The following is a 27,297-nucleotide window of genomic DNA, read 5'->3' as shown; positions in this document are numbered from 1 at the left end:
AATAAAAATAATCTTGATTTACAAATGGTTTAAGTAATTCCTGATATTTGAAGCAACTGGATTCCTACCAAAGCTTCCCTGGGGTCTTGGGTTCTTTCAGGCTTTCTCTCCATCAAGGGGGAGGAGGAACAAGGGGTGGAAATTGCTGCTAACTGTGCATTTGGTTTTTAGAAGAAAATTTAAATCTGTAGGAGACAGTTGGCGACACATTTTCATCTCTTTGGAGCAGATGAGCCACTCTTTTACAATAGTTTGACATTTCAGTAATTCCTACAGTTAGGTATATAAGGAGACTAATCTACCTCTCTACTGTGTCTATTATATTTTATCACTGTTCTTCCCATTTTTCTTTATGTAAGGCTATATTTAGATTCTATTCTCACTCTTTCAAGGTAATGTAATTCAGAAATCCGTTTTTTCAAATTAGCTTCCACGCTAATAAATTTCAAAGTTGACTTCAGAACTGACCTTCGCATTTTTAGGTCATTTCTCCCCTTTCAGGTTTTTGGTAGAGTTATGGTCTCAGGGCTGAGCTTTTAGAAGTTAACGTGAAGAATGGTGCAGCACTTTGTGATAGCTGAGGAAAATGCAATAAAATACAGACAAGTGATTTTCTGCTTGAAAGTTGTTTTTTTTTGCAGCTATGCCACGGAGTGAAAATCAAACCTGATGGTGATCAGTTGCATGTTGATTAACTTCAACAAGGATTTACAGCAATTAGTTCCAGTTTGCTATAGAGCCTTTCCTGAGTCATAAACCCCTTAGGATTTGCTGAACATCCTGAACAACTGCGCCAAGATTCACATTACTTTTCTTCCCTTTTTTTTTTTCCCTCTGACAGCAGTTTAATGACAAGTTCTTGTTCATCCGATGACATCGATCAGGAAGAAATCCAGCTCGCTTTGCAGGCTGCTAAAATTGCCACACGAGAAAAGATCAGATCCAGATTTCATGGCAGTAATGATCTTATTCACCGCCTTTTTGTCTGTATCTCAGGTATGAGAGTTGCCTTTTGTTCTGAATATGAAAACTATTAATCTTTCTTTTTTTTTGCTGCACGTAAAGTTATGATAGAATGCACTAGAGATCCATTACCTTGCAGGAAAACTGTTTTAGGCCCTTACTTGCAGGTCTAGAAGGACCTGTTGCCTGATGGGAACTTGCAGAATCGAGATGCAGACATCTTAAACCTGTAGTGATGAAGAGTTAGGGTGTGCAACAGGGTTGACTTTGAAGTGCTTTATTTTTCTTGGTGATGCCCTGTGTGTTCAAGGGAAGAAATTTGATGCAGCGGTTGTATTTTGATGCAAAAAGAATCTCTCAGGGTTTCGTAGGAAAATACAAGGAAGATATGTATCAAATTGTAATTAGCATGAATGCCAGAATGTGACTTTGCCATTGGGAAAAATTAGTTTAAATGTTTAATTTTTATTCATAACATGAGTAAATTATCCCCTCAAAAATAAATAGAAGGCCATTGCTGATAGCAACAGGCAAATTTAAATACTTTTTTTAAGGCTGGTGTAATAGCCTAGTAATGGTTTATCTGTTTTCTCAAACTCCTAAGGTGTTGCTGACCAGCTGCAGACAAACTATGCTAGTGATCTGAGAAGTATCTTAAAGACCTTGTTTGAAGTTATGGCGACCAAACCTGAAACAGAAGACAAGGAAAAGCAAAAGAAAGGTAAAGATACATAAACATTTGTTTTCTGTAGTGAATTTTTGGTTAAAGTTAGCAGACAAACCTCTGATGCAACCCAACTCTGCAGTTGAATAATACACAACATGAATGACAGTCCTCTATTATTTGTGGTTGAAACTTCCACATTTTTATGGTAGCAGGATGCCATAATGTGAAAAGAGATTGGAGTTTTTTATTGGCAGGAAAAAAATAGGGTTAGACAGAATTATTAAAGAGAGCATCAAAGAGCTCCTGAACATTCAAATGAGAGTAATAAAAAACCTGGAGCTGTAAAAAATTATCACTAGGAGATATATGTTAGTCAATAGTACTTGCTTGGATTAATTTCTAATGGATGAACTATTACATTAAAATCAAAGGTGTTGACAAAAGTAAGCATAAACAAAATGACAGCATAAATAAAAGTCAGGGACTCTTGTCATTCACCTGGGGATGAAGTTTCTCTTTGGGATATGCATGTGTGTGATTCACGTAGAGAATCTCCAGTTAGTTCTCATAATCTATTCTTTATAAGGGATCCAAGTTAAGAATTGGGAAATAAAATACAGGATGCAGCTAAACTGCTAGAATTAAGAGGACTGCATGTCCTGTAATAACAGCATCTTTCATTTCTGTTTTCATTCCAAAGAAAAGTAGCGGAGACTTTTATATCACTCTCTGTCAGTGTAAAAAAAAAAAAAAAGGCAAGATGTCTGAGAAGGTGCATATAGGTGCAACTATAATCTAATCCAGATGTCCTAACATGAATGCTTTGAGTGCTAATTGGAAAAAGAAGAATTCAAGTACTTCTTGGTTTGTTTTACAGTTAATCAGGGTTTAAGGAGTGCCGCATTGGAAGATTGTGCTTTATGTCAAGAAAGTATTTCATCCTCAGAACTTGCAGCAAAAGCCAGAGATGGGGATTTTGAAGGTACTTTTTTTTTTCTCAGAAATAAAATGAGGCAAGTGATGTATATACGTATATAAAAAAAAAAATCATTAAAATGAGAAGAAAACTCTCAGTGTCTGGCTCTGGAAAGTGACTATAAAATGTTGTCATGGTATGGTTTAGAGACAAAGTCAAATGATAAACTTGAGCATATTTGTTTCAGGTTTTTTCAAACAGCCTCATGAAACTGATCTACAAACTGTCATATCCACTATGAATTCCTTTGTATCAGTAGAGGAAAGTTCTGTGTAGAAAAGGTTTCAGTGCAGTGTATGGTATTACATCTGACAAGGTTGAGGTCTGTGTAAGACGCAAAGCCTTAAGAAAGGTCCTCTTAGCCAAATCTAAAGAGATCTTTGTATCATTTGCTATATGTGGATTTTTTTTTTTCCCCCATGGTAAAAGTACCTCTTGTTTTTCCTTCACTTTGTGTTTGATCAAAATATTTTGGCTACTGTTTTCATATTCTTCACCGTATTACTTCAATGAAAAAGTTAGTTTTAGGTAAGTTAACTGAGGTTACTCCAGTCTCGCTGCATACATGTTAAAAGTGAAGCCCATATGTAAGTGTCAAAGTTTTGATTGAGATTCAATCAATTCTGAGAGCTCAAAGGTTTTGTTTCTCTGGTTTTTAATCTGAGCTGTTGCAGGAGTGCTTAGGAGTCAGTTATGGACTATAGCCCTGGTATGGTAAATGTATTAAAAAAAACGGGATTAAAATGCATCGGATCACTTGCAGCCAAAGAATAAGAAAAAAGGAAGTAGATGTATGAGATGGAGCAAACAAAAAAGCAATCAGCTTGGATCTTCAGGGCTAAGTGGTGGTTTCAGCACACCAGGAGTCCAATTATCAGAGCTGTGGTATCTCTGTGGTCAAGTGAGAAATACAAGAAAATCATCAACTGTGAAACTGTATCTGAGCTTCCCAGAAATTCAAGTGTGCAGTAATTTTCCTGTGCTTTAAAACTTTGATCTACTGTTGTCTATTTGTCCACAAACACTATTGTTCTTCCAGCAAGAGGTTTTGAATGCAGGATAACTGAGAACTGAGTGGTAAGCAGTCTCTGCCTGTAAGCAGGGGATGGGAGGGTGACCCACAGAAATGCTGGTTCATGTCATTTGTAATAAAGATCAGAAATCATGGGGCAGGGGAAGCTCTTCAAGATTAGGTTTTAGAGTAATGCTACATAACTTATTTTGTGCTTATATAAACCCCATGGTTTTCTTGCTCACCCTTTTTCTGAAGCTGCAGGCCAAAAGATCTCTAATCTGTTTTGAACAGCAGGGCTAATTCATGTATAATGCAGTGTAGAAATATCCTCTCTTCTGGAGGAAGATGATTTGGTGGCAGATAAAGAGCTATTCAGTAGTCATTTTAATTGATTTTTCCCTTGTGCCATAATTCAGAATGTCACAGAAGGTACGGTAAAGAACAAATCTTTAAGCAAAATCCTCACCATGTATAGACTATATTGGAAAAGAATGCAAGAGATTATTATTCTCTACCATTTCAGTTCATATTCTTTTGGTTTGGATCGATGCCTGATGCTGTCAGTGAATTTGACGTGCAGAACTTGAAAGCAAGGTGTTCTGAACTGCAGGATGCTGAATAACTTTCTCACAGCGGATGTGCATTTTGTCAAGGCAGTCTTCACTTCCCTGACATCTTATTCAGCTCTTCATGTCATCTGCTATTGGCATGGGGAAGGTTTTATGTTTGGAGAAGTGTAGCCTATGGCTTAGGATTTTGTCTATTGAAATAGAGTACAACAGTCTGGGTGGTTAGATGGTGTTATGGCCACACAGTAGTGTGGTAAAGGGCATCCTTTAGACTTACAAGGGTCCCTGCAGTGCACAGACAGTGTGTATCAGTTATGACCCTAAGCAAATGGTGAAACCCAACCTGCAGTATTAATAGCATATGCAGGTTACTACAGCAAAACCAGCCCCCTGCCTGCAGGTGTTTCATGTACGCCTGCGTGATGGAAAGCAGAGCCTTATGGCATAACCAAGTCCCTTTTGAATAAGTAGACATGGGTGCCAGAACAAGCTTGCCTGCCTTGGCACGATGTTTTCCCATGCTGTAACGCAGCCTCTAAACAAAGCCATTTAGCCAGTGCTCCTGCAGGTCCTCTGCTTTTGATATCTGTGCCTGATCACTGGGAAGTCTGAATCAATCTCCTTGCAGACTTTCACTAGGAGTCTTACTTGGCTTGTGTGTAAGTAGTTGTGCTGTAACTACCTCCTTGGACAAATCGGTACAGCTCCTCTGACCATGTAAACTGACTAGTATAGTCTTACTACACTAGTAAGACTCTTACTTGGCATTAAAATTTGGTGATGGGTAGGAATTTTCTGTATCACAGAGAGGCAGAGGGTGCTGGGGACCGTGGAGATGAGCTCCACCCTCCAAACCAAAACAAACCATGGAAGGTCTACAAAAGGGGGTGTCTCTAGTGGGTCAGTTTGAACTTGTGGAATCTGTAGAAACACCCAGTCTGTCCACTCATGCCCCACATGTTCCAGGCCCCTGTCCCTTTAGTTCCCATGTTGTCATTGCTGGCAGCACTGTACAGACTTTTCCTACTGAGGTATGCAGTGAAAGCTAACGGTATACATGGTTTTGCTGTCCTTAAGGCAGTCAGTATGAGGCATAAACTTACAGCAGTATTTTAACCTCAGCAGCCATGTGTCTTTTCCCCCTTATACCACCTCCCCAATTACCTCATTTTTGCTAGTGACTGTGGAAGCAAAAGCCCATGATATTGGGTGATGTTTGGATGCAGGTGGAAGATGTCTGGTGGTTAAGGCAACCTTTGCTGCATGAGCACTGTGCCCTATTTCTTGCAGCAAGCCTGATACCTTTGTCCTTCAGACCAAATCTGGGCACAGGCCACTAATGGGAGTTATCACCATTAAAGGAGTCATCTCAAAGTCTGAGTGTTGCACCAAAATTAATTATATCATTTCTGGTACATCATTTCTAGACTTCACATCACTCAATGATTTCAACTGTAAGGAAAGCCAATTTAAAGCAAATGAGTGCATCAGTAGCTCCTCTGCTCTGACATTGTGGTAGCACAGGAGCATGTATCAAACTGAGAAAGTCCAACAAGCAACCTGCCAGGAAAGCATTTTCCAATTATCAAATAAAAATCTCTTACCAAAAGTGCTGAATGTTTAGAGTGTGTACAATAAATGGTAATTAAAAAAGGCAAGCCCAGCAACCTGAAAAAATAAATGGTTTTAAGATTCTACAGAAGGTTCCAGCCTCTACTCAGATTATGAAGATGAATCACTTGGTTTTGTCAGATTTCTCATTCATATTGTACATAAAACCCACCAGCTGGTCTGGATTGTAAAACCAATATGAATGTTTACTTTGAGGCAGCTGACATGGGCAAGGGTGTAAGAGTTAAATCTCGTGACCTTCTGAAGGTTGAAATACAATAAACTACAGATTAATTGGCATTCCAAAACAAAAGCATTTTTGAGAGTACAGATGAGCCTGTGATGTGTGTGTGTTCATCCGTGCTGTCCTAGTGCTCTAGGACTTTTTTGAGGAAGCATAATTATTTGTACTTCTGCCATTTATGTGCCTGGTATCATGTCTCTAACGCCAGCACAAAACTTGCTTTGTCTTTGCCAACAGGTTCCTGTATATGTGCACAGATACACACACACAGAGTAGCTTTTTTTTTTTTGGTCTTGATAAGGGATTTTATGTATTTGTTTCTTTATCAATTTGTAAATGTGATCAAGCGTAAGTCCCTGTCGCCATATTTGGGAACATTATGTTTATCTTTGTGAGCGCGATGATTTTTAATAGTGAAATTTGGCAAATTGCGGGTTTGACCATACGTGTGGTTTAGGGTGATTTATTACTCGGGAAGATTCATCTGTTGCGATTAAGGGAAGCTGAATGTTTTTAATGGTCAATGTCATGATGGGCTAAGAAAGTGATTTACGTTTGTTGGCTAAGAATAAGCATCAGAAGATTTTTTGAAAGAAAAACAGAAAGCATCATGAAGCTGTTGGTGCTCTATGAAAATACTTGCTGTAGCAACTTGGCTCTCTCTGCAACCATACATTCATCTTCACCCCTTATCCCTCTAGCATCCGTACAGAACTGCCTTGCTTGCTACCACTGAGTTATAACTCCAGCCATAATGGATTTGCTGTGGCTGCCAGTACAAATATCTGTTTGTGCCAAATGGTGTTAGGATCTGTTTGCTGCACAGCAGCATGCTCTTTCTCCTTGATCTCTTTCCATCTCATAATATTCCAGCCCACCCACTTTAGTCTAGCCACAAGTCCTCTCTGCTCTCCAGTCAGCAGCACAGGTATAATTCAGTAATTTATATTCACAAGACTCGGGCTCTTGTTGCAGTAAGAAGTCACAGGGTCAAAAAAACCCACCCATGATACTGTATGTGCAGAATCTAATCATGGTGACTCTAGAATTAGCTGTCAACTCTAGCTGAATACTTCAGGGTTTTTTCCTCCTCTATATGCAATGGCTAATCTGTTATTGATAATGATGACCAGCAGAACCTCCTCAATGAAAGAAGTTAAACTGTTGTACAGTTCAATGGCCAAACCTATTCTGTCCACGTAAGTTTTTACTCTTACCTTATTCAGCAGCTCTGCTCGCTCTGTGCAAGAGAAGAATCTAGCATTCAGTTTTCCATATTGAGGCAATGTTTTACAATCAACTGGACATACTGAATTGTGCATGTAAACTTATCAAATTTTGATCACGTTTTAGGTTGTATTGCATTAATTTGATCTGACTTTTTAAGAACTTTCTCAGGGTACTGTACTTTTACTGTAAAGCACAGATTTATTCAGCTCCACAATGACATAACTGGGATTTTGATCAGGTTTGAATTAGTCTGTCCTGAAAATACATATATTGACTGTTCTTCTGGTGTATAGAATGTAGGCCTTCATTATCAACTTGCTTCTAGTTTATACTGGTTTGTAGCTCTTACAGAGAAAGACCCCTGGTAATGTTTGTGTGGAAGATCCAAGTCTCCAACCTGTCTGATTTGAAGTAAAGATTTCAACCATACCCCAGTGGAAGTCAGTGTTTTCTATCTCAGTTGTTCCATTTTACATCAATAATTATTTTGGCCAAAGAATGAGCTGCTCATCATGTATTTGTACAGAACTGACATAGGATGTTGCCATTCAAGGTTGTATTGAATCAGAGCAGATACTTGAGCTCAAGTCTGCAGAGCTCCGTACTTCGGTGAAACCTGCCTAGATTTGCACAGAAGCTCCGTGCTAAGAAAGCTGCCTGGTAAAAGCTATACTTGAAGCTATTAAGTCTGTGCCTGTTTTCTTCCTCACCCTTGAAATTTTCATCAAACAATATTTTTGAAGCAGAAAATTTATTTCTATTGAAAAACTTGAAGCCAGCTGCACTCAACAGTGAATCTACTGAGGAGGGGTAGATTACTTTGCTGCAATTGCCTCCTAGAAATCTTATATGAAAGTCAGAGATTAACCACAATGACATGCGGAAAATTGTGTGATAAGGGACAAAAAGGTTCATCTTACGGTAGCAGCTGAAGTGAGAGGTAAAGTCACATCACCTGAGCTCTCTACTTTCTATACTTGAAACTGTGAGAATTCCTGCTTTCACCAGAAGAGCTCCAGCAAGCCCATCTGACCTTTTTTGCAGCTGTGAGCGTAATGCGCTTTGACGGCTGTAGCGGTGTAAGTTCCACAGGCTGCTGAACAGCCCTCTTCAGGTTAGTTTGGTAAAAACATACTCAGGGTTATGATTGAAGTGCACTAAAATCTAATACACATCAATGCAGGAGGAGCTATCCGCATTAGGAATATTTGATCAAAACAAAAGATGCAGAAAGGGTCTTTTCTGTCAGTTGTTTGGCGACAATGTGCAAGCTTAGGGCTTTATAGCTGCTCTTCGTCAGCAATCGGTGTGTGCATGCTTTCTGATTTGTTTTGTACCAGAGTCTAGATTTGCTACATTAAACTTTCTGCAAGCTCCAACAGCTGTGGAAATCGTTTCCTCCTCACCTGAGTTTGTTTCTCAACACCATTGAATAAACTTAAGCTTTCTGGTCTAATGTTGTTTCAGTCAACACTACTGATGTACCTGGGTCCAGTCTCTCTTCCTCTTTTGTTCTGGGATGTCTCCTTGTTTTTCGTAGGATTAGATGAAACAGCAGTAGGTCTGTTGCACATACTTAAGCAACATTAATTCACATGTGCTTTTTAACAGTTTACAGTGTCTCGCGATGTTTTTCATCATGATTATGGGTGTTTCAAGGCTCCAGCATCTTGGATTTATGTGAGATTTTTAACTTTTTAAAGAGAACTTTTTCAGCTAATGAGGTTGCATAGACATGTAAAGGTGAACTGTAAAAAATACAGCGTAAAACGAATAAAAAAGACCGTAAAAATCCATGCTTTATGAGAGATCATAATGCCAGGCTTTTTTAATAGTTAAGAGTTGGGAATACTGTTTCTCCTTTTAAAATGTGTTTTTGAGTCTTTGCCCTGTTTAATTTTATCTTGTGCCTTTTCCTTTCCTCTAAACTTGTCTCTCTAAATACTTGTTTCTTTTCCTGACTTTTTTTCCTGTACATGCTTTTAATGTTTCTTCCTAAAATTTATTTCTGCAGTCTTTCTGTCTCCTTAATCCCTTCCCTCCCTCCCTCCTCCTCTTTGATGTTTGTGCAATGGTCTTCATCCTTTTCCCAGCAGACTTCTCTTAACTCACATTGCATGATAAAGCAGTGGGCCAGTTAGCCCACAAACAAGGTTTTCCCTCTATTCCTTGTACAAATCCCTGAAGCACAGCCAGATAGTGCTGTAGAGACTGAATGTTTTTCTGTTTGCTGCTGCATGCAGAGCTAATGGAGCAGCGTAGCCCAGAGAAGGACTATAACATAAAAAGCCTACGGGTGCAATGCTGCTGCCCTGCCTCCAGCATGTCTTCAGGCTCATGCTAAGGATTTAATTTGTAACTCACTCTGTTCCTTGTGTTGCAGCTTTATCCCCTCATGAGACTGCTCTTCAGAGAGTATTTCAAAAACCTGCTCTATAAAAAGCCTGATGACTCAATCATTAATATATGTTAAGTCAGAAGGGCTGCTCCCAAGGTTGGGTGAGATGAGGCTTATGAAGGCGACCAAAGGGTGGGATTCTGTTGCCACTGAGGCTCGCACTGGCTCAGAGACTGAGTCATTCAGGGCTTCATCCTTCTTGCCAATGTGAGCACGCTGGCTTCAGCCAGGATTGTGTTTAATTTCCAAGTGCATACTCTCAAATTGAAGTCTCTGTGTTTGTATTCAGTGTAAGGACATTTTCAGTCATGACTGGAAGCAAAGGCATAGGGCTAATGGCCCAAAGTTCCTTATTTTGAATGTTATTTCAAGGCTGCACTGCTGAATGATTTTTGGGCAACACATTTCTCTCCCGATTTCTCCCGACACGCTTAGTGACTGTAGCTGGGTGATGAGGAGCAAAGCAATTAACGTTTGTACAGCGTTTTGAATGTTAAAAGCTGTTATATAACTAAGTGTTACTATTTGGGGGTGTGCTGCAGTGCAGCAGATCTTGGTGACAGCAATTGGAATGCTAGGAGGGCATTAAACCCCAGAACCAGCGGGGTATGGGGCTGGTCATGTAGCCCTGTCAAAGGGCCTTATGTTGTTGACTCACTGTCTGGGGCGACATGTGCCCTTTAGCTCACTCCACTGATGTATTCATTTAGTGAATCAGCTGACATGACGCCAACGTGGAGGTGGAAAGAGTCCCTTTAATGTGGGAGAGCATTCTGTAGGGAGGGTTATACTGGTTTTATACATTGAATACCACTACGTTGTGATTTTTTTAAATGCAGTTATAAATACAGTTTGCTGATTAATTCATCTGGCACTCAAGTAATTCTGTGACTATGAACTATGAACTATATACTGCAGGATTATTATGAGTTTATAAGGTCATTATTTATCAAACTAAATTTGCCGTTTCTCACGGGGGGTGCAGTTTTTATTTAGCACTGAAGATAAACCCGTGCAAGGTCAATTAAACAAATAATTTTTTCGATATAGCACTTCAAGGGCAATAACAGAAGAAAAAATAAAACAAAGCCCAAGTGGTAAATACCTGAGTAGAAAGATATTTTCTGCTGAGCTCCAGTGTCTTTGTGATGGAGTTGTGTTAGCTTATGATGTGTCTGGACTAATCTAAGAGAAGGAGTGATTAAGGTACTGGCTGCTGCAGAAGTTGCAGTTCATATTGGCATGTTGCAGGGCCTGTGTTTTGTGTCTTTTTTGTGACTATTAAAATCAGGAACTAGGTAAAGGTGAACATGGTAGCCCACATGATAATGCAGTTGATAAAGCATCAGTAGCAAAGTAAGCATCTTACCAAACCTGCTTCCATCAGCTCTGCATTCATCTGGGAGGGAGACCCGAGAGCACAGAGTTTGAATAACTTCCTGGTTTTTGCTGTCTTAATTAGTAAGTATCAATGGGATAGTTAAATTCCTGAAAAACTTAATCATGACTAAGTAGTCTAACAGCAGGTTTTAAACAGGAATATCATTATTGGCTCAGTTATTGTGTTTAGATTATATGTGATAACCCAAGGAACTTCCTGGGTGGAGATGCTTCAAGGCCATCAGATTTGCCAAGGTTTCAGATCAGATTCCTGTGAATCAGGAAAGCTTTCAAAATCAACATCCTAAACTAGTATTAGGAATAAGTTTCACTTACTATGTACTAGCTAGCGAGTTTACAGAGAAGGGCAAGACTTGGAAAGGAAAACATCTTAGTTTCTTTGCTCTTTATGCTTTGACTTAATGTGGCAGTCCTGCTCCTCCCTGCTGCTGAAGGGAGCCTGCGTTTGAAGTAGGAATTTGTAGCCTTGTGTCCCCACAGAACCTTTTCTCATGAACTGCTCCCAGGGATGAGGTAAAAGCTGCTTCATGCAATCTCTGGGGTTTTTTTCACCACATCGGTTATCTCTGCACACAGACTTTGGTTTTGGTTGCTGTCCCTACAGCTGTGATCTTTATCAGCCCAGTTTGTTCATTAAGTGAAAGACTGCTTCTTTGAAATACTTCAGTTTCCAAAATAGTTCAGAGGAGCCTGTAAAAGCTGAGTCAAGATTCCAAGTTCTCTTTGTTTTTATTAATCTGCTTTTTGAACATTTTCTGCATTGAATGCTAGCTCCTTTTTACTTTTAATTTGACAAACATTGCAATATGACAAACACATGAAAACTGGTCGTGGTTATGTTTGAACAATGCAGTGGGTTTTTCATTTAATTATCTTCTCTCTGCCTGTAGCTGTAGCCCTGTTGACCTTTGCATTAACTGCACCATATATTTTGTTGCTTGATAATATGCTCCCTGAGGCAGGGATTTTGCTTGTCAGGTTTATAAATCAGCAATTGCATGTGTTGCATACTGTAAATAACACTCAGAGAGAAGATGCATATAGGGAACTTGAGTAAATAACATTGTGTTTGCTGTGTCCTTGGATTCCTCTTGGATAAAACTTGCTTTGCCCTTCATTAGATTTTTAACAACTTCGTTAGGCCATTGGCTACGTCATTTCTACACTTGTAATTTTAGACTCTCTGAGGTCAGGTCAGCCTGTCTCTAGCAGAAGCATCTCAACAGAAGCGAGCCTAATACCTTCTGCTTTGCCAAAACCAAATCATTTCCCTGCTTGGCTTTAATGAGAGGTTAGAGAGCTCACAGGAGAAATAAACAACTGAAACATGCTGGTTGGGATAATGGTCGACTTCTTTCTCTGCTAAGTCTTGTACACTTGATTTTGTGGTTTTGCTATAGTTACTGGTGACTTCCAGTAAGAGTCCTAATAGTTTAGCAGACAGTAATCAGGCTTCGATTCATTATCTGTAGGGTTGCTTGCATAATTGCAGAAAAGCAGTCAGCCTTTCTGCAGGGAGGGCTGAAGAGGCTGGGAATGATCTCAGCTCTAAGCTTGTTTTGATGCATTGGGTGCATTGACAAAAACACCTGTGATCCAGCTCTGCTTTAATAGTCTCTTGTCTTCATACTTCATTTTGCTTATCTCCTTTTCCCTGCCACTTTCATTTGAATAGAATATACTTCATTTTGACTGCAAAGCTGCTGTGTTCTGTTTCAGTACTTGCTGTGCTTGGACCAAAGGTGAGAGCTTGGCAGAAAAGGGGGAGTTGAGCCTTCCTGGGTATCCTGATCTCGCCCAGCTGTTCACAAAGCACCTTGAGAAGCTCAAATGAAAGCAGCTGCTGCTACATTTTATTCTCCTTAGTCCCTTGAGGATTTGGTAATTGCGTGTTTGGTTCTATTCCCTTTTGATTTATGTTCCCTTTTGCTGCTGTGTTTTTGACAGATCCTCCTGACTGGGTTCCAGATGAAGTCTGCAGCTACTGCACTGCGTGCAAGGCTCCTTTCACAGTCATTCGCAGGAAGCACCACTGTCGGAGCTGTGGCAAGGTAATGACTCAGTCAAACAAGTGAGAAAGTCTGCCAAAGAGAACAGCAAATTCATGTGTACAACAAAACTCGGCTGCACAGCAGAATGTGTGCACTTCCATAGGGTCCTCCAGTCACAAGTGGTTTCATGCGTCTTGACTGTCAACTGCTCAGGTTATGTTTAGAAAGTGGGGAGGAGGTTTTGACTTCTATACAGCAATAAGCACTTGTCTGCTAAAAATCAGAACGCCCTGTTGAGACCCTGGAACAAACACCCCAGATCCAAAGGCACTCTGAGCTACTGCTGTAAGCTTTCATGAACCACAGCAGCCTCCACTGTGAGGGGTGGAACACAGCTCAGCTGCAGGGATGGTGTGTCCCTTTGCTCTCTTCCTAAGCCTTTGCAGGCTGACTGCGGTGTGTAGAGCTGCTGCTTTGTGAGTTTGTGGGGGAGGAAGAGGGAGTGAGGAATTAAATAGCAGTCATGTGCCTCAGGAAGCCAGAGATCTGCAGTCCTGTTCCGCTTGCTGGCTCCCGCACAGCTTAAAAATGAAGAGGGTGGAGAAGCTGTTTTTGTTAACTTTGGAGTTGGCTTGGAGGAGCGGGAACTCTGGAGATTACACACACATCACAAAGATTCTCCTAGTCTTTCTTTAAAACCAAGGGAGAGAGATGTTTCTTTTCATCTCTGGTGGAGCTGCCTTCCCCTGTGACCTGCCGAGCCAGACAGGCCTGCCTTGGCTAATGGTAGTGCTTGGGTACCTGTGTCAGAGAGGCTCAGCACAGTCAGATTAATTGGTTATTGGGCTATGAATTGCCTGCAGAGGGCTTTCATCTGCTGTGCTGAGGAGGGTGGTGTTGCCAGTACACAAAAGTCCAGCAGCATCTTCTCTCCCCATTCTTGAAATCCGTTTTGTCCCATCCAGCCCTTACAAGGAACTAAAGTGAAATCTCCCTTTTGTTTTTCAGATCTTCTGTTCCCGCTGTTCCTCCCACTCTGCTCCATTACCTCGTTATGGTCAGATGAAGCCTGTCCGTGTTTGCACTCACTGTTACGTGTTCCATGTCACTCCTTTCTATAGTGACAAAGCTGGTATCTGATGTATTAAACCACTGGTGTGTCATGGAGTCTTACACGGATTGATATATTTGACCTAAGCCAAGAATTAACTTGAAAGAGGGATCCCGTGAGGGCATGTAGGCTTTGACATCCATTATTATAAATTTTGTACAGACAGTTTTTATTGCATTTTACTAAGCTGCTAAAAGGAAGTATGAAGCGACTGTAGCTCTAAGGCTAAAGTACAGTCTTCCATGAATTTATAACATTAATGTTACGATGCCATATGCAGAACAAATGCACTGTGTGGAAGGAAATAGGGCTCCAAGAATCGAACAAGCCTTGCTGCTTACCTTACACGCTAGGAACAGAGTAGCCAGTTAACCAGTCCATCCCAGCAAATCGGTCCCAAAGCTCAGACACTTCTGTGCTCACCAGAATACCAGCATGGCTGTGGGTGTCAGCGCTCTCCCTCCTGCTGCGGTTTAACTTTCCCATTACTAGATTTTTGCTACCTATGCTAGAATTAAAAGAAAACAATTTCAAGTCCATATTCTATATTTACAAAGGCAAAATCTTCTGTGAATCACATAGGAAGCACTGAAGGTCCTGAAGCAGTATATTTCTGATGCCTTTCATGTACTGAGCAGAGCAATAACTCCCAAGTTGTCTTCTGAAGTTCAGTTTTACAACTTCCAGTTCCATATTTTGGGCTTTTGGAAGTTATTTGTAATCTGCATAATTTATACTAAATCCCATGAATAAAAGCCTGACAGAGAGCTTTGGTTCTGTATCAGTATTTAAAACTTAACAAACTTCAGTTACCAAATATTCAGGTTACCAAATATTAAAATAAGTATTTTTGAAAGAGTTTAGCAGCAAAATTCAGTAGATGTGACAAATTATTTCTCCTGTATTCAGTTTTTTTTTTAAATGGTTCTTAAAAGACAAATATGTAGTGATATATTCAAAAGGTCTTACAGAATAGTCAGCCAGAGAAGGGTACTTCTTGTCCACATTTGGCAGAGTAACTGTGTAAAATATTGCATACTGTTACTTCACTCATGCTAACAACTCAGAAGATGTTTGTATTTATTTGAAACACCAGGCATTAGTTTTCATCTCCACTTGAAGGGGAAAGAAATAAGACTCATGGATTCGTGCTATGATCTTGCACAAACTATTTGCAGTAAGAGCACCCTGAGCACTGAGGTTTCAAAGGCGTTTGGACATGCTTTGAGTTAGCCACATGAAAAGCAAGACAGTGTGTGCTGTGGTTACAGAGGAAATGAGATCAAGAGCTCTTTGCTGTATCCCTTTTCCTGACTCGCAGTGGTACACACTGTGTTTCAAAGTGATAAACACAAAAAAGGATGAGGACGTTGTTGGCAGTATTGCCAACAGTGGGGCTGTCATTCAAAATGATAGAGCAAAACTGGCCAGTGTTGATTTTTCTTTGTTGATTTATTTTTCTGGGGATATTCCCTTTGTTAAGTGGTTTATTATTCAGTGTTAATGAGCCATATAAGGGTACAACAGTTTGGCACTACTGTTGTTTTGAACCAGATAAAACAGCTTCACTTAGTTTATGTGTAATGCACAAGCCTTATGATGCTGTTTGTAGACAATGTCAGCTACGATGTGTTATCCTCACCTTAGCTATATTTTTATTATTATTTCCCTGAAATCCTTCCCATGGGTTCCTTGAATTGGGAGTGTCGGCATTCACCAGAGTTTGGAAAGGTGTGGAGTTGGGTGATTGGTGGGAGGTGGGTCATGTGGTGCAAGCAATGATACTTATTCAGGCTTAAATCTCAGGCTTCACATTGCAATGATTATTGCAGGTTTATTTTTAGAGAAAAATAAAGAAAAAAATAAACAACAAATTTAATGCTTCTTTTATAGGATAAACAAAATACAACAAACTTCAATTGTGAAATAAATATGCACAAAAAGTTGCTTCTGTGAAAAAAAAGAAAATCTTATTTAATGGACTAAATATTTATTCAAGCTTGTTTTTATTTTGTAAATGCTGTAATTCAGAATCATTTCCATAAATATGATATTTAAAGATCTCAGACACTATAGTTTCTTATGTAAATACAGACTCCTATTTCTCTTACTGAAAAGCACAACGACTATATCGATACTAATATACATTTGCCTCAAGGAAGGCTTTCATCTTGTAATCTCTTCAGATAATTAAAGTGTCAGGACTTTCTACTTCCACGTGCTGGATTGCTCTTTCATTTCGGGGTCTGTTTACATGGAGTGACAGCTGCCATCCTGTCAAACAAGATGGCCTTGAGTCCTTCTCACTTTGCAAAGTACTATGAAAGCAATGAGTTTGAATTTGAAAACGGAAGTCACCTGTATAGAGAAGGGGTGGTAAATCAGAGCTGGAGCACTAGCCTGTCATTTACTGCCTCGTGCTATCTGTTGCCACTGGCTGAAAATCTCCCTTCCCAAAATAACTTGTGTCAGTGGCCGCTTCACATGTGAGGCATACTTGATCTGCCCCTGTCACATCTGCATCATCTTTCCCGTGGGGAATACAAATCTGCAGTTAAAATAGCTGCACAGTTATTTGTATGAAGCATAGATGCCCAGTGCGGAGTTTTTCTGCTCCTTGTGTGAGATACAACTGTTGCAGGTTTTACAATTAACCTTATTTCCTAGAGGACTTAATGCATGGCTTTGGGATGCCATTTCACTGAAGAAAAACCACGTTACAGCTCTGAGAGGTGCAACAACAGGAAAATTGTATGGGAAGCCTGCACACATGTTTAAAGTTGCATTTGAAGTAACATACATAATGTTTAAGGGAAATAGGTGTGCATAAATAAATGAACAGTAGAAAATTATCCTAAAGGGACTTTTTAAATTAAATTTGTATCACTTCAGAGTTGGGGAAGGAGGAGTTTTCTTTTCTCCAAACTACAACAGTGCCTTCCACAGCAGTTGTCCTGTTTGGGATATAACAACAGGAGCAATATGGGATAATAAGGTAAGATCAACATTGCCAAAGGTGGCAGTAATTCACCTGGTATTGGAGGCTCCTGCGTGACCCCTCTGAATCAAGGCTGTCTTCAGGGAAAAACAAAATCACAGTGAGCTCTGAAGTGAGCCTTTCTAGATCTGTACAAGTCACACAGCGTTTCCTGCTCTCTCCAGGTCGGTAAAGGCAGATGGGATATATGGGCTCCCTCTGCAATGAAAGGAACACCAGTAAAAACATCCCCTCTGCTTCCAGGCTGTATTCCTGTCCAGAAAACTCAAAAATACTTAAAAGCTGTCACATAGCAGCTCTGTGAGGAGGAACCTTGGGAGGAAGCAATGGGTGAGGAAAATGACCTTTGTGTTGCCTAACCCGGGAGGTTACAAAACAGGGTTTTGTGTGGGTGCGTGTGGTTGTGCCTGTGAGTGGTGGGGGGATATGAAAGGGTGGGCTGTGGAAGCAGGAGGCCTGGCTGTAGGAAAGCTTTCAGATACAGCCCCACCACAATCCTCCTGGGCACTAGGGGAAACCACCAGACTCCCGCTGAACTCCTGTTGTTCATGAAAAGTCAGAGCTGCTGGGTCTGCATCCTCCAGTTTCCGTGACAACCCCCGATAGCATCACTCCCCCAGTGCCAAGACTGCAGAACTCCAGCCCTGCGCAGGCAGGGACGCAGGGTTCTGCTTTCTGCTTCGTCAGAGGGATTGTGATCACTCAAACGTCCTTTTTTGTCACAAAGATTTTTGCTGCACAGTCAGGTGCTTACTGTGAACTCTGTTTCCTGATGATAAAATTTTACTGAATTCTGCTTTAATTACACTGCTTGTCTGGAAGAAATCTCTGTAGGCTTCCTTTTGAGGGTTCTTTAGCTATTTCCTCTTTCACCCTTTACCCCCACCCCATTACCCAGCTTTCAGTTTCTGCTGTGCATAAACCTTATGTTTTACGTGGCCTCCTTGGGTATCTTCCAGATAGTGAAATATTAGCCAATTCAAGGAGCTTTCATCCCTATTGCTTTCTGATCTTGCCCTTCGAATTCCCAGGTACAGGTTCCTTTCAAACCCTCATTTGGTGTCCTTGTACCTGCAAGAGCATCCTGCCACAATGGTCCTTCCTGGCTGCCTGAGCTGCCGTGGGTCTTGCACCAAGGGGTTAGAAGTCCCGCAGTAGTCCTTTACTTAATGGAGAAGAAAGGGTGGATCCTAAATCCTGGGGTTTAATAGCGGTTAGTAACTTACAGATACTGCAAAGACTCATTTGTTTATTTGGCTCTCTTTTCTTTGCTCCTAAACCAAAAAAATGGCAAAATATTAGGCCGAAAAGGATGATGAGGATAAGACTTGTTATAGCAAATCTGCGAGTGTGAAGTTGATGTTTTAATGAAGTAATTGGTCTCTTTGAAAACAAGCTGTAACTGCATGTGTTAGGAATGCTGGGGCTCATGCATAAAACAAACTGGGCAATTAGTCTTTCATGAACTCATTTCATTTCTTGTTTTCACTAAACATGAAGGCTCTGAAGTGTAAAGTATGATCTTCCCACATGTTTCACTCAAAGGTATGAAGTTGATTTGTCTTCTCAGTTTCTCTCTGCAAAGAACCACCAGCCTGTTAAGTCTGTGACTGAGCTTGTCTGCAGAAGAGAAATTCTCATGCATCCAAAGTTGATGTAGCCAACAGTGGGACCTTCAGGCCTCCTGCCTGCTGCTTCCAATGATCCCACGCATGGGGTAGCTGCAAAGGGACTGTTGCTGAGTGATGCTGCCATTTGCTCTTTCTCATGAACATGAGATGCCTGACACAGCCCATGATGTGAGGGATCATGGTGCCTGGGAATGGCAGAACCAGCCAGCATTTAGCTCTAAGTACCTTAGATATTGCAGAGATTTATTTTCTGCAAACAACCCTATGCCAGGTACTAAACTCATGTCTCACTCTAGAAAGACTTAATCTATTTTTGCACTTCTACGTAGCTGTTCACAGAGCAGTAAAACATTATTAGCACCATGACTTTTATTCACTGAGTTAATAATGAAGAAGAAATAAAACAGCAGCAGGGAGGGTGCTGAGGTAAGTGTTTTCTAGGGAATATCTGAGCAATGGCCAGCTTTCAGGTTTTTAGCTGGAATTAGGCTGCAGTACCAATGGGCTGGTCAGTACTGGGGGAAGATGTTGAGAAGAAATAGTCCTGAATAGCATTTGTGCTGGCTTCTCTCTGATGTCCTGTAAAACATCAGTCTTAAAAGATGTCTGAAAATGATGCTCAAGTGCCTCAGCCTTTTAAAGCTCTTTGGAGAAAGCCATCCCTCAGGGCTGGGATGGTGGCTCCGCCATGGGTTGTCCCAGACATAGATCCTCAGTCCTGAGAAGTTGCCTGTCAACAGCATGAGCAGCAGCAAGACTGTCTGGGCTTTATCAGCAAAGGATGTGTATCATAATGTTTCCCTTGGTGTTTGGGGAGCATTTGAGATCACGTTTTGAGGCATTTGACAGATAACTGTTTTTTTCTGTCCACGACCATTTGTGACTGATGCTTCATTAGCACACAATGTTTATTGTGCAGCAGTAAAGCCTGCTGGTAGGGGGTTATTTTGACCTTGTTTCTTTAAATTCATTCCACTTTCTTTGGCTTATCTGCAGAAAGCTGGAAATTAATAATTGCTATAAACAGGAAAATAATCACTTTTGCAAGTTATATTTATGAAGGGAACAACCCTGTGATCCCTTGACTCTCAAACGCTGGGAGATGGAAGCCCGAGTGGTGGAAAAGTCCTAGATGTCGGTCTCTGAAACGTCTGCTTTTGTCTAGAAGGACTTCTTGTCATTAGTGGAAAGGGCAATGTGGATCTAATGAGGGAAATAGTCTCTCTAGAAGGGAACGAATACTGAAAGTTTAAGGCGGTGTTTGTAGCTCATCTTTGCCTACAAGTGAGTCTTCCTCATTTTACAAACTAATGAAGCAAATTGCTATGCTCCCCATCTAAAGCTGTCTTCAAATATGGAAATTCAACTAATTTGGCCCAGGTGTGTTGAAAAAGAACATAAAGCTGCCACAGATTCATTCAGTGACAATATTATAGCTCTTAATTGCCACAGGTTTGAGTTTGTTTCAGGACAGGACATCAGCTTTGTCTGGAGAACAAAGTAGGAAAACCTTGCCCATCTGTATAAGCTCCATCAGTTTGTTTTTCTCCTTTCTGCATTTCAGTTTTTTTCTCTTTAAAGGAACAACATTACTCACATTCTCCTTTTCTTTCCCATAGTGTCGTGTTTAAACCCAGTCAGGTAATTCGTTCCTCACTTCCCCCCCTTATTTTCCCTCCCTTCCCGGAGGGACGGAGAGGAGAATTGCGACTCTTGAGATAAGAACAGTTTAGTAACTAAGGTATAACACAGATCACTACTGCTACCACCAATGATAATAACGATACAGGAAATAACAAGGGAAGAGAATACATCATCTCACCACCAGCCGAAAACTTCTCCGACCGATACCTCCTCCAACCCTGCAGTCTCCCAGCCCTTCCGGCTAACTCCCAGTTACATCCTGGGCATTTGAAAATACCTCTTTGGCTAACTTGGGTCTCCTTTTGCTTCCTCCTGGCTCCCCCTCCTCCCTGGCAGAGCATGAGGCTCGCAAAGTCCTTGGCCAAACCAAAACATCGCTTGTTATCAGCTCTGTTCCCGAGCTGAAAGTCAAAACACTGCACTGCACCAGCTACCAAGAAGGGGAAAAATGACTGCTACTGCTGAACCCAGGACACATAGACAGCATTTGAAACATGGCTCCTTTTCTGACTAGCATCAGTCTCAAAAACTTCCACTGTGAAAAGCTGAAGTTTTGGGTGCAGATTTACGTTCAGATGCTGCCGCCACACAACTTTTGACACTGGCACAAGAGCATAGTAGTTACTGCAGTAAAGAAACCAAAAATCAGTTGGTGTAAAGTAGGCAGGCTTAGGGGCTACTTAGGCAGAGACTTGGTGGTGCTTACTACAATCACCCAAGTAGAAAGCGGGACCCAGTCACCCCAAGGTACAAGCCTGCAGGAGATGCAGCCCTGAGCTGTGACTTGGGAGCTGGTGGGGCAGCAGCAGCAGAGCCCTGGCCAGGCTGAAGTAGAAGCAAGGAGCCACCATCCCAAGGGACACAGCCCAAGGGGATTGTTTTCCCCATTGTTTTGCTAAAATCAAATCCCATGAGGAAAGTGATGTTGTCTTACCTACTGCATTGAGGGCATTTTCAAGCAGCTCCAGGGAAAATCCACTCATCCCTGGCAGGAGCAGGGGATGTAGAGAGGCTGCTGGTTTCTGCTTGATCATAGTTTTAATCCTTTTTCTCCTTGCTTGCTGCAGTAAGAAATGAAAAGAAAAAAACAGTGTTAATTTCTTAATCTCGAATTCCCATTCATGCAACAAATAATTCTCATAATGTGATCTAATTGCGTAGCGCAAATAAATACCAATCATTCATATTAGTTTAGTTTTAAACGGAAAAATCATTCACTCTAAACCAAGCCATTACAAATCTCTTCCCCTGCACACAAACAGCTCAGGAGCCATGGAGCACACCAGCACCGTGTGATGAAACCCTCTCTGCTGCTCCTGGAGGCTTTCCAGTGCCCTCCCAAGGCTCAGATGTTGTCACGGCTTTAGCTGCCAGAGGAAATTGCTTCTTGCCAAATCATATCTCCTTTGGTGCTCTGTGTGCTGCTGGGGTTCAGCGCTGATGCTCTGAGAGCCTCTGCAGGGCCGCTTTATTTGTGGTATTTATAAACTGGTTTAAGCACCTGCCAAAAAGGAAGATGTGCCTGGACGGGGGAAGGTGTTGAGCTGGCGTGCTGCTAGGAACAGCGTTTCTGGAGTGCTTCACTGTGAGGGGAAAGCCACGGGAATGACTAAGGGATTGGAAATCCTCAGGCTTGCAGTCTATTGAGTGTATCAGAGAAGACTAATTGCACACACAGCACAACTGCCCTGTGAATGCCTGTGCTGGGTGCACTAATCCGATAAGCATGGCTCCTCCATCTGGCTGGCAAGTGTCTAATGGGAACCAACAGCTAAAAGCTGAGCCAACTGGAACAGACGAGGAAGAAGAGGCTAATTCTCGTGTGGATGGTCAGCTGCTGAAAGATTGAACTCGCAGTTGTGTGAACTCTCTCCTTAAGATCACTAGAATCTACAACAAGGTAACAGATCAAACACAAGGAAGATGGAAGTGTTCAAGGCCGGGTTGGACGGGGCTTTGAGCAATCTGGTCTAGCGGAAGGTGCCTCTGCCTGTGGCAGGGGGTTGGAACTGGATGAGCTTTAAGGTCCTTTCCAACTAAATCATTCTAAGATTCTCATTATGAGAAAGGAAGCAGGGGGAGGTAACGCTGTTACTTGTGAGCCCAGTGTCTAAAGGGGAAGGAAGATTCCCTGATCGCAAAAATTTCCTTATGTGCAATTAATAATCAGCTAAAGGAATTGCTTCCCAGCTTGCCAACAGCAGTTCTCCCATCCTTGTGAGCTAGCTGTGATTTCCTTAGCACTTGGCAATACTGGAGTCACACTGAAAGCATCACTCCTGCAAAGAACCGAGCAGGTCTGTGGGTGCTATCAGTGTGCCACATGGGGAGCTGAGCAGGACTGGGGCTGTAAAAGCACTGCTTTCCCAAGCCCAGCCTGCAGCTAAAGAAGCAATGATCCTTCTGCTTTGTTTGCCTTCACAGCCCTTGGAGCTGCACCCTGGGCGATGAAGGCAGCTAGCTGAGATCTGGGGAGCTGGGAGTCATGTCCCTGTTCCCCATGTGAATTAGGTCAGTTTTGGGACTCAGGCAGAGCCTCTGCAGCCATTTCCAGGGGCACTGCATCAGGCTCCAAAATCATTTCTGTGCCTCAGTTTCCCCTGTCACAGAGCAGGGAGCTCTTTTGCCTGAGGAACCAGGCGTAGAACACCATGGTCAACCCTGCACAGACGTTACATGAGGTACAACAGAAGAGGCAAGTCAACATCCTGCACCAAAGGGATTTATTCATATTCTCACCCAGCAGAGCACCTCAGCCCAATGGGACTGGAGTGAGGAGCTGGGCCCTTCCCCTGCCCAAGGGAGCAGATTGCTGGACCTGCACCACTTCTGCCAAGCCCCTGTCTCAGCCTATGGGCAATTCTCTTTCCTCCAGAGATGTTCAGGCTGAGGGCACTGTTGTGAGCATTTGTTTGGGCATCCCCACAGCAGGCATTGCAATACTGTGCTGTAGTGGAGTCTGTAGGATATTGTATAGCGATGTCTCCCTCAACCCCGCACAATGCAGTGCCCCTTAGCTTCCCCTGCTAACCACAGTGCCAGCAGGCTAACGTGCCATCACACAGGTAATGTTGAAGTCATCCCTGTAGGTATGTTATCTGTGTCCTACAGAAGAGTTTATTAAAAGACTTGGAAACGCAAGACTGGATTGTCCCATCTTGTTATCTCAAACAACCAGGAATAATCCCTCTAATAACTCACTTGTACCTCGTAACAGAGGTAAGTGCAGTTCTCTTCACTGTACTCAGAACTTAATCTTCTCGGTAGTCTTAGATGCTGAAGTCTCCAGAGTCTGTTTTTAGTGGCACTTTGAAGCTTAACCTTGGATCTCGGAGTCCTCCCGATTCCTCCTGTATGCCAGGGGAGCTTTTGCTCTCTGCTTGCCACCTGAACCCTTATCTGGAGATGTGTCTGGGAGGAAGAAGAGAGCTTGTGAGAAACATCTAAGCAGCTGTAAAAGAAGGGTGTTGTGCCATGTAAGTTGAGGCCTGTAGTGCCTCTGAGCTGCAGCTTGAAAATCACAGCTTCTCCTGGTCCTCTGAAAGCAACTGATGTGCTGTAGGCTCCCTTTCCCTTTGGCAGGCTGCTTTCTCATCCTAAAAGCACTCTCTGACCTTTACTTGCCTGGTTAAAGCTTCCCAGACCTGCTGGATACATCAAGCACAGGCACTGGTGGTCAGGATGCACCTCTGAAGGCCGACTTCTGCTCTCATCTTCATCACATCCCACGGGGTCTAAGCTCCACCTCAGCAGGTATTTGCTGACACTGAAGGTGGCTCAGCTCATGGGGATGCTGAGCACTGGTTCACTGCTGGGGTGTGAAAGAGGGGAGGACACCTAAAGTCTGCTCCCCAGGACTGCTGCAGAGAGCCAGGCTGGAGGTTGCTGGTCACGGCTGCAGTCTGGAGGGTGATGTTTGTCTTGAAGTCAGTCTCTTTTCTGGGTAAAGGCAGCAGAGATTGATGGACTTGTTTTGCTCAGATGGTAATGAAGCAGTTAATTGCATGTGGTGGTGGCTGGCTCTGCCCAGCTGCTCAGGGAAGCATCTGAGCGGCTTGTCCCATGGATCGCAGGCTGTGTAAGCACATCCAAGCTGCCTCGGTTCCCAGGACACTCAGTTTTCCTTCTTGGCTTGGTTTGTTCTTTCCAAACGTATTTTATCTCCTTGTTTCAGTAGCCCTCTGTGCTAAGTGTTGCCTGCACCGGTTTGCAGAGTGGAAGGTGCCTGTGCCAGCACGGGCTCCTCCGGGGGATGCCCGGGCACTGGAGCTGCCAGCACAGCTCCGCGCTCCTTTGGCTCCATACCCACAGGAGCAGGAGGTTGTGCTGCTGAGTCAGCACGTTACTGCTGTGCTGTGTCATTCCCACCGCGGCTCCTCGCTGTTCCAGTGTGTTTTGGGTGTGCAGAGCTCCCTTGCACTGCCCTTACAGATCCGTGTGAGCCTTTCAACTCTGCCATGTGCTAAACTGCTCCTCTTCCCACCTCCACCATCACCCCCTGTTCTGCTGGGGCATGACCTGATTGCATCCAACAGCTACCAGGTTTATTTCTTTCTCTTTCGTAGTTTCTCCATTGGGACCTTTGAGGGTTTTTAAAGCCTGGTCTGGCATCTTCCAGCAAAGCAAACGTTTCATGTTTAAGTTGCAGCAAAGCTATCCTATCCAATCTTCCTGCCAAATCATAGCTTCTCCTCCTGTAACAGCCCAGCAGCTCAGGGCAGGGAGCAGGCAGTGCTCCCATAACCCAGCCTGCTTTACCTGCCTTCACAGCACCAGGGTTTGCCTCTACTGAGTCGGATGTACTTTTAGGTCAAGTGTGTGAGCTGTGTGGAAGCTGCTTGCATTGGGGAGTGGGTACTGAGCCACTGAATCATAGAAACAACCAGGCTGGAAAAGATCCTGATGTTATTGAGGCCAACCATTACCCCAGCACTGCCAGTCCACCACTGAACCGTGTCACTAAGTGCCTCATCTATGCATTTCTGAACACTTCCAAGGACCGTGATTCCAGCACTGCCCTGGGCAGCCTGTTCCAATGCCTGAGCACCCTTTGGGGAAGGAATTGTTCCTAATATCCAATCTAAACCTCCCCTGGTGCAGCTTGAGGCCATTACCTCTTGTCTTATCACTTGTTACTTGGGAGAACAGACCAGCCACCCCCTTACCCCATCCTCCGCTCTCTGCTTAACTTCCATACGGGAGTGCTAAAGCCTCCATACTCGAACATAAAGCACAATATTCGAGTCAAACGCAGACAGTTCAAGTCCTGAGAGCTTTCCCACCTGGCACATTAACACGGATAACGTTTCCCCCCCGAGGCTCCTGGCAGCCCTTGTCCTTAGTGCGGTTGTGGGGCTGTTTGTGCTGGAGCATTGTGGCTGTGGGGTTTGGCACAAGCACCAGCACCTCAGCAGCCTCTAGCTCCCTGATGATGCCACGGAAGGAAGCCCTGGCTCCCCTGTGCTCCTGCCTTGCTGCTCAAGTGAGACACTCCATGTGAGCTCTAATGCTCCGTGAACCCATTGGAGACCGCAAGCTGCGCCGTGAAGCCACCGAGCCTTTTGGGCTGGGAGCATCACTCCCGGGTAGGATGAAGGCAGCATCGAGCCCCTCTGGAACAAAACGCAGCTCTCGCCTGTCCCCTCTGCCCAGCCGCATCACCGTGCGGCCGGAGCCGGATGGCTCGGCCCCCTAAATACCGGGAGCCGGGCTCAGTGTGACACCGTGCGGCCGCCCGGTGTAGTGCTGCGAGAGAGGGCAACGAGTCCGAAACACCGCAGCGTTCAGCCCTTGCAGCCCCGGAACCTGCAGCCGTGTTGATTATTATTAATAATAATAATAATGATAATAATAATAGGTGCATTCAGACACCGGGGCTTGGATTGATGCTCCCCAGCTAATCACTGCTGGCTGAGCACAGGGCTCCAGTGCCTGCATCTGAGAGCCTGGCCCTCAGCTCCCTCTTTCCAACAGTCTCTGATCCCATATAGCCACAAAGCCACTAGCAGTGCCCCTCGGTAAGCTGAGGTTCCAGCACTGTTTGACCCACAGTCCCCTGTGCTGGCTGTGGTGTTTAAACGGGGCAAAGAGCAATGAGTCCCATAAGTAGCCAGGCCTCTAAATCCCCTTGATTACAGCTGGAGGTGAGAGGTATATCAGTGCCCTTCCAATCTCAGCAAGTCTTGAAATGGAAATCAGAGGTTGAGGTTGGTCAGTCAAGACTCAGTGGCCAAAGTGATGGCTCTTTGGTCTCCATGGCCTGGCTGTGTGGAGCCAGCAGCACTCAGGGCTGCCTCATCTCCTTGCTGGCTGCATAAGGATGAGGGCAGGAGCTTTGTGCTTCATTTTCTCACAGATGATGCCCGTGCCCACCTGGGCTGATGCAGACCTCAGGCTGGAAAACCACTCAGCCACAGAGCAGACCCAAGCGGCTTGTGAACATCTGCTCCAACAGCATGCACAAGGCTTGGGAAGTGCATGGAGCAGGACAGCCTGGGCCAGCGCTGCTCCTGCTGGGTTGTGACAGCTGGGAACAGAAACCAGCTCTGAACATTTTGCAGCTCAGTCCTCTGAGGCTTGATGTAGAGCTTGGAGAGCACAGAACAAGTGTCTGCTGCGCTGTCCTTGCCACGGCTGGCATTTCGTGTTCCCTCCTGGGCTGGGGAGCAGGAGGAAGGTCTGCTGCCCTGCTGCCCTGCTGCCCTGCCACGAACACTTGGACATTTTTTCCTTACAGTTCTTTGCTCTTGGTTAGTGGGTTCAGCGAGCAATAGAGAAAGATGTTCCTCTTGGAGGGCTTCCCTTTCCCAGCAGGGAGCAGTAGCCACACAGAACCGGCCATCCATGTC

The 27,297-nt window shown here is 43.4% G+C and overlaps 1 protein-coding gene across 4 annotated transcripts in view; it reads left to right on the top strand.

The window, feature by feature from the left end:
• Positions 1-16,393, top strand: part of ZFYVE28 (zinc finger FYVE-type containing 28) — a 147,885-nt gene extending 131,492 nt beyond the window's left edge. For 2 of the 4 annotated variants that reach the window (XM_062638669.1, XM_062638672.1), the window contains 5 exons: positions 845-996; positions 1,568-1,684; positions 2,508-2,612; positions 13,022-13,125; positions 14,074-16,393. In XM_062638669.1, the coding sequence (XP_062494653.1) occupies positions 845-996; positions 1,568-1,684; positions 2,508-2,612; positions 13,022-13,125; positions 14,074-14,205 (610 nt within the window). In that variant the 3' untranslated portion in view covers positions 14,206-16,393. Of the gene's footprint in view, positions 1-841; positions 997-1,567; positions 1,685-2,507; positions 2,613-13,021; positions 13,126-14,073 lie in introns of all 4 variants that reach the window. The other 2 variants (XM_062638668.1, XM_062638670.1) reach the window with 1 other exon arrangement.
• The last annotated feature ends 10,904 nt before the right edge of the window (positions 16,394-27,297 follow it).

This window comes from Pezoporus occidentalis, unplaced genomic scaffold, assembly GCF_034315485.1.
Source record: "Pezoporus occidentalis ecotype Australia unplaced genomic scaffold, CSIRO_AGI_Poc_V1 ctg58, whole genome shotgun sequence".
NCBI lineage: Eukaryota > Metazoa > Chordata > Aves > Psittaciformes > Psittacidae > Pezoporus > Pezoporus occidentalis.
The sequence above is the reverse complement of the archived record's forward strand: the minus strand, read 5'-3'. Positions and strand labels throughout refer to the sequence as shown.